This window comes from Rhodnius prolixus, unplaced genomic scaffold (genome assembly GCF_049639745.1).
Source record: "Rhodnius prolixus isolate KJV_2025 unplaced genomic scaffold, Rpr scaffold_2, whole genome shotgun sequence".
NCBI classification, from domain to species: domain Eukaryota; kingdom Metazoa; phylum Arthropoda; class Insecta; order Hemiptera; family Reduviidae; genus Rhodnius; species Rhodnius prolixus.
The window spans coordinates 230,751-243,054 of NW_027411592.1; the positions used below are offsets into that span (position 1 = coordinate 230,751).

The 12,304-nt window shown below is 37.0% G+C and overlaps 1 protein-coding gene across 9 annotated transcripts in view; it reads right to left on the reverse strand.

The window, feature by feature from the left end:
* The window catches only part of LOC141448644 (WD repeat-containing protein 47), a 54,664-nt gene that overhangs the window by 8,315 nt on the left and 34,045 nt on the right, over positions 1-12,304 (reverse strand). For all 9 annotated transcript variants that reach the window (XR_012455190.1, XR_012455191.1, XM_074117132.1 and 6 more), the window contains 2 exons: positions 3,485-3,663; positions 1,895-2,064 (listed from right to left, as the gene is read on the reverse strand). Coding sequence is in view for 7 of the 9 variants with exons in the window: in XM_074117132.1 (XP_073973233.1) it covers positions 1,895-2,064; positions 3,485-3,663 (349 nt within the window). In the remaining 2 variants the exon portion in view is untranslated. The remainder of the gene's footprint in view (positions 1-1,894; positions 2,065-3,484; positions 3,664-12,304) is intronic.

The window sequence follows — 12,304 nt, forward strand, 5'->3', positions numbered from 1 at the left end:
ACGATCTGCTCTTACACTTGTTAAGAGGAAGTATAGCAATCATTTCAAATTATCGAGGCGTGAACCGATTTTCATGAATGAAGTGTCATTCGAATCGAAATTTTGTACAGATTTGTACTTTAAAAGTCTCGACGCTGTGCCTTATAAGGAGGGGAGTTTGCCCCATCCAAGTAAAGCCCTTTTTAAAACTATTATTACCAATATTTCTACAAAGCTTAGTCCGATTTTGATAAAATTTAGCCCGAATAAGTGGTTAAAGCTCCTCTTCGTGGCTGTGATGTGCCATCATGCTCTTACACCTACTAAGAGGAAGTACTGCAATCGTTAAAATTATCAATGGGCGAACCTATTTACATTATGAATGAATTGTCGTTCGATTCAAAATCTTTGCCTCTTTGCCTTTTAGGAAGAAGTACTGTAATCGCTGTTTATTTTTCTTACTCCTCTTAAAAGGAAGTACTGAAATCGCAGTTTAGTTTTGCTTTTTACGTACAAATACCTTCCTATTTTATTCAAAACGCTTTCTCAAAAAAGTTGTTATTGAGGATGGCAACTATAATCATTCTTTAAAATGATTTCTCCAGTGGCAGTTACGGTTCCGACTTAACACCTTATCAGGTTATAATGATAGAATTGCTTATTCCAAATTTTAAAAAAATCTGTAAAGCAGATATGTAACTTTGCAAAATAGACAAAAAGAAAAATCTATCCAAAAGGTACAAAAATCTCCTTAACAAAAACTTACAGTTTAAAATGTTAAGTATAAGGGTTGATTAAACGCCAAAAGGTACACAAATCAGCAAGTATCCATCTCATTTCATTTACACTTCATTGACATTATTTAAGTAATTTTACTGCATTAACTTTTCCTTCACATTTTTAGAATTTATTAGATGTCACAGACCCTTATGCTGGCCAGTTCATTCATAATATTTTTTTGTTATAATAATGATAAATTATTATTTTGTTATAATAATGAGTTATGAATTATTCTGAGTAGTCACAAACACATGCATGTTAAAGTAGAAAAAGACAAAGTCAGGGTCGGCCACTGTTTAAATTTGAAACACGGAGGATTGAAAACAATATTTCAGTCTTGAATTCGTCTTACCGAAATATTCGTGAGCACAAATAACACACAGTTGATAACAAGTAGATTATTCAACAATAATTATTCATTTCTCAATTGTAATTTAATTTAGTCCCCCTAATTTTACTTATAGTAAAATACTGGAATAATTAGCTGTCCTAAAAATATGCATATCTTATTTATTTTATATTACATACATACAACATTGTGGGAAGAACACCTAGATTGAGAATGTAATTGAAGAAAACTATATTATTTGCGATAAAGCCAGATAATTATTACCTATTATTATAAACGTTTGACTACTTCATAAAATAACAATTACTTTAATCGAAGAATGAACTTAAACCGACGATTTTTATTTAAAAATAAAAATAAATAAATAAATAAAATGAAATCATTAATGTAAGTTGGTGTAAACATTTTTTTTAAAAAGTTTTTGAAATTTTTAGCCTCATATTTTTGTTTCTTTTTAACCTGTAATTAATAGTTTGATTATTATAGATAAATAGATATTACAATCTACAGACTGCAGTCTTGAACAAATATTTTATGCATGAAAATGGCCAGCATAAGGGTCTGTGACATCTAATAAATTCTAAAAATGTGAAGGAAAAGTTAATGCAGTAAAATTACTTAAATAATGTCAATGAAGTGTAAATGAAATGAGATGGATACTTGCTGATTTGTGTACCTTTTGGCGTTTAATCAACCCTTATACTTAACATTTTAAACTGTAAGTTTTTGTTAAGGAGATCATTAGTAGAGGAGTAAATGACGGGAAGCTGAGCTTAAATGGATTACCTTCCAGATTGGAGGTTTCCGAATTGAATCTCATCAGTTTGACAGTTTTGTCGTTGGATCCGGTAGCGATCAAGTCTCCGATTGGGGTCCAAGCCATACAGTAAATGGATCCCTTGTGATGTCTAGTCCTCTTGTACAAAACTGTTGGCTGGTAGGTCTGGTGCTCCTCCCTGAGAAAACATTTTCACAACTTCATTTCCAGTTAACTGTGTTATCAGGTAAGATTTATCCAGCATTGCTGTTACAGAATATCCAAAATGAGGTTTAACGACAAAAGAGAGAGAGAGAGAGCGCTAAGTTGGAATTTAGCTCAAAATACTAAAGTGATGAGTTACAAAATTCGTCATTTTGAAGAGAAAATTTAATAAGAAAATAAGGGTAACAGTGAGAAATAGTGTGATATTTTTTCAAAATATTTCGGAAGAGAAGAAAGGGTTAAACACAAGAGAAGGAAATAGTAGTTTGGTGGTGTTTTTGAATAATTTACTCGTAGCAGAGATGTTAGCATTTAGAAAGGAGCAGATTTGTAACTCAAGTTCCTAATTTCCCCTGGAGACCCAGCAACTACGACCGGATGGGCGGGTCCTATTCCCTAGGATGCAGTCAGATTACCTCACTGAGTCGCTCCTAGTACATGAAACTTGCCCTTTTGGCACTGTCAGGAGTTCTCGATCCTATTCTAAAGTACTAATAAGATTTGCACATAAAGATACTGAGTCTGGTACGGACATCTCTAAACAGCAGGCTGAAGCCCTTTAGGCCCGGTTTTTAAACGTATGGCTTCTCTGAGGTTTGTAACTCCGGTTTGAGGTGAACTACTTCATAAAGAAAAATGTGAAGTTTTTCGAACTACGATGTAAGAAGGGTGCGCCGCTTTTACCACAAATATATTTACCATGTGCGAACCAGATAATAAATCAGCAAGAGGCGGGGAAATAGTAGGTACATTCTCAGAAATTCGCAGCTCTGCATACCTTGATCATACGCACTTCTCTAAGGGCTTAGTTTTATTTGCTAATGTTCCCAAATGTTCTCATGTTTATTTTGATTTTCCTTATTAACTACTATAGTAATTTTGTTTTGTGATCCATTAATGTAATGAAGAATAGTATTAACCTAAGCCAAATCTTAAATTTTCCTCATTGATAATAGTATAACAAATCGGGAAGTCAAGAACTTTTATCACGTGGCACCAATGGGAGCAATGGGAATAATCCGTTCACATAAATAAAAAAAAATGTAAGGATGAAGAAAGACAGATATATAAAATGCAACTGAAGGAAAGGTAAAATTGGACCGGAAACAACAATAAAAAGAGTAGGAACGGACTAAACCAAAAGTATAGTACTGACTGTGTTTTAGAAAACCTAACGTTACGGCTAAAACTTGATGAAATTTAGACATCCTGGATAGTAGAAGAGAGGTGTTGCAGGCCTAAGTGCAAAAGGATAAAAAACAATCTGAAAGTCGGCAGCATAGAAGTGCTGAATAGAGGCAATGGTTTTCTTTTCACAGAAAATTTCTCAGCAAACAGAATAACACTATTGTAACTATAATAACAGAGTAACAATTTGGGGATAGGGGACACACCTGAGGTCTGAAAGTTTAGGATAAGAACAAATGCGAAGGGTCTTTGAATTAGATCCCACGGCATAAATATTTCCATGGGGATGGAACTCAGCGCATCTGACCGCCTGCACATCCTCCAGCGTGGTGACCGCCACGAACCTGGGCCGATTTTCCGCGGGCTCTGCCTGCACACGCCCAGCCTGCAATCATAAGATGGGAATAGTTAATACATTGCTTTTACTTAATATACATAAACAATATCATAAAGTCAATACTTGAGTAATCGAATTTTTGTCTGTTTCATAGCTGCATTTCATAGTTTAGATTGAAGGCCTCACGCTAACCAAAACATTGCTCAAAAACTTGTACACATTCATTTTTAAGGAAATGCCATCTAAATATGTATCATCTAGCCTGATTCATCAAAGTGGCGCCTTAAAACTTATGTTTTCTGTGAAAACTTAAAAGTATCAATTGCGGCACTTCCTGCAGTACTGGATTTTTTTCACTTTATTCGGCAAGTGGTTTTGAAAAATATTAAAATATAAATAAGATTTGAGTCTGAAATTTTATCTGTCAATTTCAGCTATCAAACAACAGATGAATCAGGTGGTGGTGTTATAGGAAATGCAGCAACCAACACCAAGAGAATAGAACATAACCCCTCAGGGCCCGCTCATGAGTCGTGTGTTCCATTTGAAGTAGATCACTGGTGATAATTTAGAAAAAAAATTGAGAGAAAATTTGATGCAAATCTTCCAGGAAACTTGAAACTTGCATTTGAGGTGAGTTCAAGTTCAAGATCTCAGATATGATCAAAGGAAGTGGGGAGAGAGCAGAGATCCTGCTCTTTTTTATGAACCAAATAGTGGGTATTATAGTCGGTCAGCTGAGAGAGTGTGTCCTGCAGAGCTCTGCGAGCTGCCAGCTGTTACCCAACTCTAACTGGCTGGACCACTAACATTTCCAGGCCAGACAGCAGGTGTAGGTTTGGAGACAGCTTTCTCTTCGCCCAGGCACAGCAGGAAAGTGATCGGCCGGCGTGCGGATTTGGAGAAACTGCATCACTAACAGTGTGTCCTATCTCGATGTCCTTCACTAATGCTGACTGGCTGTGGGTTCGCGTTCAACGGTCTCACTCCAGCTCGCGCTCTCTAAGAGAGAGGGCAATTTGTCTGCCCCTCTCCTGACACACATTTCTTACTCAATAAACATGGCCGCCATAAATGTTAGGTAATACGTAGATAAGTAATGGGTAGCTATATCAAACAAGTTATCTATACCTCACACCCACTCCTCATCCTCGTAAATAGATTGCAATCTACACATACCGAATGTTCACAAAACACAGTTCAATCATCTAAATGTTTCTTGAATAATGTTTTAGGGGCCTAAGAAAGGGTTAAGGCGAGTAGCGTAGCTTGTTGTTTGAGGGTCAACCGCCGCATGTTGATGAGGGTCGGCGGTTGACCCTCAAAAGAGATACGACTGAGATGTAGGGCCCAACATAATGTAGCGTACTTCAGCGCCTACTTTTAACCAAATCCAACAAAGAAGTTTGGGTGACGAGATAACTATGATTTAAAACAGTTTTTACTTTTAAAAACACAGCCCTGGCATGTCTTACTTTTTTTAAATAATGCAATTGTTTGTATTTGTCATGCCTATTAGAGAAAAAAATAATTTTGGGTATGTGCTCAAGTCTAAATATTCAAGGAATATAGCAAAGGAAGGCCTTTTTGCATACCGATAAGCTATTTCAAACCATCTGGGGGGTGAGCTCCATGGAGAGCAAGGGAATCCATCCTGCTAGAATATTTTGGGAGGACAATGGGGAAGAAGTGAGTTGGCTCCACCTTAGTGCCGCCTCCCACGTCTGCTCTCTGTACAACCCAAGAGTGTCCGGTTGATTAACTTCATAATTTGGCTAGTGCTGCACGAGAAACGAGACAAATCTCGGTCTCGGTCTCGGTACCGAGACCGAGACGAGACTTGAGCAACCGAGACCGAGATCGAGACATGATATATATCTCGTCGAGAAATCTCGGTCTCGTCTCGGTTTTACAAATATTAATTTTTTGCTACAAAATTATAAAATTGTGTTCTTTATTAATAAATAATCATTACGGGTATTGAATTAATTATTAAAAGATACGATTTTATTATATATGTTCAATATTACTACATCTATTTGACTTCGAATTACATAAGTAAAGTAAGCAAAGTAAAGTAATCGCCTATTTTTTCAGGCGGGGCTTTTCGTCCAACTACCAATTAGGTGTCGCGGACGGAGGCGACTAGCAAACATACTTTACTGTAAATTTCTCATATTAACCATTAAATAAAATCCAAAGACTACGACCGAGAATCGAACCCAGTACCACAATACACATTAGCTTCGCAGGTCTCGCACCGCTCGGCTACCGTGGCGGCCCCCTTCGAATTACATAATTTTTACATAAATTCACTAAATTTCACTATTCATATCATTCATTCATTCAATTTCATAAATTTCACTATTAATAATCTAATACTTTGAACTTTGATATCATTTGAATTATATTTTAGAATTTTGGAATTAGTGAAAATATTGCCACAAATTTTCGTTTTTAAGATACACTTTGCCCAAGCATTGATACATAAAAGAGCTTTTACTGAGTCAGAAGTTAGAGAAGATCTTCTATTGGTCATTATCAATGCAGCTTGCGAAAATAATCTTTCTGATGGCACTGAAGTTGCACAGATACTAAAAATATCTTTTGCCATTCTAGACAAATTGAAGGAATTCTCAAGTGTTTTCCACCATTCTAAAATGTCAACGTCTACTGGTGCTTGGTCTAATTTGGTGTAATTAATTATTTCTGTCTTCCATGCTTCGGTGATATTTGCTGATTTTTGAGCAAATGGTGCAAAAATATTGATGCAGTCGTCGTCGTCAAAAGGTGAATCATCAGATTCTTTATCTTCACCAACAGCCATAACTAATGGAGCGGGAAGTTTGTTGGGAGGTGTATTTTTTATTTCACGAATCGACTTGTTATAGCAGGCAGATATGTTATTTGGGTCTTTCATTTGGTGCGTTTTTAACATCTTTTTGAAATTATATAAAGATATATAACAGTAATAGTAATATTTGATGCATTGAAGTGTAAGTAGTTGTCTTCTTTTACACACATTTTCATTACCAATATATAAATTAAAATAATTATTAGAACATAATAACATTTTTTGAAAAGATTATTAATAGCAAACCGCTTTTAATACTTAAACAAAAATTCAAAAAACCGATACCGAGATATCTCGACGAGACCGAGACCGAGATCGAGACTGCATAAAGTGTCGCCTCGTCCGGGTCTCGTGCAGCACTAAATTTGGCGGGTTTCAATTGTCAGGTTAGTTTATTGGCACATTAAAGGAACCTTCCCCACAAATTGTATATGACTGTACTCCTGGTACAGTACGCTGAAATGGACTCAGGGCGAACATGTCCCCTTCTCTAAAAAGTATTATACTCCAGGAGAAATACCACACACAAGGGGTAGATTCTGCTGGAAGAGAATGCCGATGGACCGCGCGCTCTCCCATCAAGAGAATACATCATCAGCTAGATAATACTGAGTGATGGTCTAACTGTAGGCAAGCAGCCAGCCAGCCTCGGCTAGTTAATTCGCTCCACTTTTCCACCGATGAGATCCTCACAGTGATCGGCAAATGGAGGTCGGGCTGGCTCGGGAGAAAGGTAACCTGATATACAGCACATCTTAGACTGACGGTCTAACATCAATTCACCATTGCACATCATATTTCTACTGCCCGCTGTCTACATAAATAATAATAATTGTTTCGCTCAGCAGAGCCGTACTCCCACAATTATTTTAATTAAGAAAGTTGGTTTACTATATAAATCAACCGGAAGCCAACCAAGCCAACAGTTCCCAGACGCAGAAGCGACCTACATGACGTAGTTGTTTAGTTAGTGAACTTTAGTTTTCACAGGAAACGTGAGCTATCCGCAGCGCACCATTCCCACATCACAGTTGGCTTAACTTTATTTCTTTGTTATTAAATTTATTGGCATATTATTTATTATTGAAAGAAATTATTTCTAAAAAAAAATAAAGAAATCTTATTGAGAGATTTAATGACTTTTCGTTATCGAAATTTACCAAAGAAATTTCATGAAACTTACAAACAATTAAAAATAAAAAAAAATAAACTAAGAAATGTGAAATTTTGGTTACCCTATTTTTCAAATTTGAAATATGAATTTCTATTATTCATAATGACGCTTGTGATAAAAATTTGAGAGCCTCTTCCCCAAAACTGTTTGAGCAAAGTAGAATGCGAACTGGTGCCGCCATATTGCTGCACTCCTACCTCATTTGTGTAACAAGAAATGGAATCTGTTTTCCAACAATCACATTAACTACAGAGCGCTGGTACATTCAAACGGAGGCCTCCAAACATCAACATACAACATGAAAATTCAGCTATATTTTGTGAACAGCAGCACTTTCTCCAGCTGGCTGGTTGGACAGCAGCAACAGGTAGTTGATTAGAAAGTGGAGGTGAGCGTGTAAAATTAATTTAGGCAATAAATCAGCGATGGAAGTTGGTATCTATCTATCTAGGTCGGACTCTTACCTTCAGCAGCCAGCGATTGTGGCGCGCCATACTCCCCCCATTGCGTAACCATAGTTACATAGAGCCGCAACTCTCTGGTCACTGCACACACAACACACACACATTGCTACATTTCTCAGCTTTAATCTACTTCCGCCGCTTAAAGGAACTCTCATTCAAATTGATTAGTTATTACGCGCGAAATTCTAATTACTGCGACAGTAGTTGCATCTCCAAGTTCTCCTATTTCAAACAGAAATTTATGTTTCAGACCCACCGTAGTTTTTTGAATTCCACTGTTAAAAGAAGGAGGAGGGGGGCTGCCTTGAATTTAATATGGCTGTAGTGAACACTCATACGACTATTTCTTAGTAAAATTCTTAACGTTCTCACTTTGAATTTTTGAAACATACTTAAATTCAATCCTGCTGGGATTATTCAGGCATTAAATGAAAGCGAGGGATTTGCTGCTCTTCTTTATCTTCCATTTTCTAGGATCCACGTTCTTCAAGGGGATATTTCCGCAGCAACTAAATATAAAATCTGCCAAACTAGCTGCAATGTTAACGCTATGGAGAGCGGATTCACTGCTTTATCAATACCCATCTATAAAGAAATTTCTTGACGAAGACGAATCATTGATTCTATCCGTTGTAGCGCGCATGCGTATTCATTCAATCTCTGTCCGGTTTCGGACTTCCATCCATCATCAGAGGTTGATTTAATCAGTTTGATGCGGAGGGATTATGACTTTACTTCCGTTACTTTCTCGCATCGCACTTGCTGTCATAAGCAGAGACGTTCTACGACGGATAAAATGAAAGATATTATCATTTATTATAATAAAGATATTATTATATTAGCACGGCGGATCTAGCACATTTTCAGAAGCTGTATCTCTTGACCACTCTTTCTCGAGAAGAGTCATAAAGGGGGGGGACAAACATACAAGGATGACAGCTTCCTTACAAGATGTAAGGAATTACCTTCATTCCAACTGTCCACTTTTAAAAATTAGAATTGTAATATTGGCAGTGGTGTGAGGGTGCCGATTACGTACAGGTTGCGTTTATAAATAGATGGCAAGGTTATAATTTAGTTAGGTTGGCGGGGTGGAGCACTTTCACTGGTTGAGCCTCCTCCAGTTGAGAGCGGCCAGGGAAAGTTGGCAAGATTGGAGAACTCCCTCACCAGCTAGCCACTTCCGCTCTGAAACTAGTGCAGGCCTCTCTAGATTCCTTCCAACATTTCTACTTAACTTTTTCACTTTATTTAGAATGCTGCTTCCTTGTCATCGGGAAAGAGGGGATAATGATGGGGGGAAGAGTTTCTCATGGACCTCTCCCAGAGATCTGGTTGGTTCCTTCATTAGTTATATGAAGCAGACACATCCATAAAATGAGTTTCATGCCTATTCTGTCTTTATGGTTTGGGAGATGGAGAAGCCATCATCGTATGTTTTTGATGTTGTGTTGGTTGGTCACAACGATAAGGCAGTGCGGGACGGGTAAGGACAAAGAGATGAGCAGCAGGTGTTACTGAACAACAGGTGGTTGAAAACTGCGCCCCACTAGCAGGAAAGGAACGGAAAACGGAAGTATGATTAATAATAACTGGGGACTGTCCACACTAGCCAGGTGAAAGTAAAGCAATCCTAGATCACTTCCGTTGTAAACAGTTACTATGACAATGACGAGAATATCCTCAACACTAGAAAGACTGAAACTTCCATTCACCATTCAGAATGCGGCCAATGATAAAGGCTCCATTAAACGGTCACAGTTGGCCAGTTCTATTCAGAGCCAGCGCAGTACTTTATACTGATCTAGAGGGCGATCCGCTGGCCAGAGTAGGACGCAGCATTCACACGACATTCTCTCGCTGCAGAAATTACACATTCAGTTGCCCTTCTCGTAGGTGTACGCTAACATCGTCGTGTGGACTGAAACGCGTGGAAATTGCCTAACTAATGGCAGCACCAATATCAATCCATAACTCGTTACTACGAACACACACCCAGTTTGATGCAACTCGTTAGTTCGAACAAACACTTATCAGGTTGTCTGATTTTGTGGCCTACTTTAACCTAATTGTAAATTTGAACTGCTTTTTAGGCGTGCTTCCAGATGGACAGATCGACATCATTTTTTTCAAAACTGTTTTTCAACTCAGTGTACCTCAATATGTGCCCCTCCCCAATCGAATTTCTAAAAATTAAATGTTCCCGGGGGAAAATGTTCCAAATATTAGTGATAAAGACCGGAAATAAATGCACAATAAAAGCAGACGAATTCAACACCATCCTTTGAAGGATTTTCAAAGACTAAGATCCTATTAAGATCTAACAGTTTAGAAATCAACGAAATATAAAGTTTGATCTATTCCTGGTTTTTAAGCCAAAGTGCATTTGTCCTTTGGAGTGTCTACCAGAACCGCTGCCTGCAAACAATTCTCTGAAAAGCACTCTTCTGGACAAAAGGGCCGATGATAAAAAAGATATTTTTTAATCAGATTCGTCAATAGTAGAGCATGATAGTAACTGCCTGGAGTTAGACAAACTTAAAAGTACTTAAAGGTACAACCAGAGCATTGAGAATTCATTTATTAAGCAGTGGTTTCTAGAAACAGAAGGAAGATAATCGTCAGTCTTCACGTCAGATTTGTTGTTGACGGAATCAGAGCAACGCGAACTAGTACAATTGGTGGAGTAGTTGCGTCAGACCAGTTTTAGTGTGAAAGGGACTACTTCCTGCCAGTTCGACTGTTTTCAACCAGATGACCCATTGACGCAACCAAGCAACAGCACGCGACACTGTCCACAGCACTGTTGCCACCCTAATCGCACTCGTGGCCGTTGAGGTTGTTTCCCTCTTTCTAGATGAACCATAAACTGGCAGATTTAATATGAACAAGAAATATTCCAGACTCCACTTTATCTTCCATCAGTTGGATAAAATAAAAAAAAACAACTGGTTATATATTTAATGTGTAATATCTATTTCAAAATAGGCTATTATTTTAACTTGTTCTCACTTATATCTCAAGAAAATTCAGAATAGTTTCTTTCTATAAATTTTGTAGCAATTAGTATAGAAATGTCTTACTTGACACTTTTTCATTAATTAACAACAGGGTTAAATTTTCTAATAAATAATATAAGTAACAAAATAAGTAATTGATTTTTTACATAAATATAAATTAGGTAGGTATATATTATAATTACTATCAAGTGAATCCGAGTGAATACGATGTCGAGCTGACGAAGCACCAATAGATGTGTACCAACTGCAACAGCGTTAGCCATTACCAACTCTGGTTGTCAAAATATTTAACATCTTGATATCGATTGTCACAGGCAAATAACTATTTTAGAAAAAGAGTTGTTAAGCGAGTGAAAAAAGGATCTGTAGAAAGGAGCTATTGGGAATTGAGGGAAGAGATAAGTAAGGAACGGTACAGAGGCGTAAAAGAGAAACCTCGAGCATTGGGGATTTAGTTAACTTTTTAGGTTAGGCTTAACGCAGCGCTGACTTAATTAACATCTACCCACCAATCGTCTTATTAATAATGTAACTTTTGTTTTCATCAATAATTTCACTTGTTTTATTAATATGGAATACTTGATGAAGGAAAGTGAAGGAAGATGGCGGCGGCAGGGGAGTGGAACGGGCGATGAAGCGCGCCATCTCCAGCTGCAGCCATTCTCTCCAAATTGCGTTCCAAAACTTTCTTTCAGCTTGAAATCTCCTCTAAGCAAAACGGTTGAGCCTAACGGAAATAATTGAGACATCTCTGTGTTTCGAGACAAAATACTATGTCGAAATAAAAACATGTGAAAATGAGAAATTAAAACAAGGTAGCCTAATTATTTCACAAAATTTACTCCATTTTAAAATATCTACAGATGTACAATTTATTATTATTTAGGTTAATGCCTTATACAAACTGAGTGACATTGGTGAAATATGTTTACCTGAGTAGTTCATTAATAAAATTAAATGAGCATACACGAAAGATGAAATAAAAGAGAAAGAAAAGAAAAAAATAGAAATAAAATTAAACCAGAAAATAATAATAACAATAATACTAGAAATATAATGTTATATCTATATGTTACTTACATAGCATGTAGACACAAAAACTATATACCTTATTTAAAACCAAAAACTAAACAAAAGTTAAACTACTAAAATTATTCGCTTAATGAAAAAAGACCTT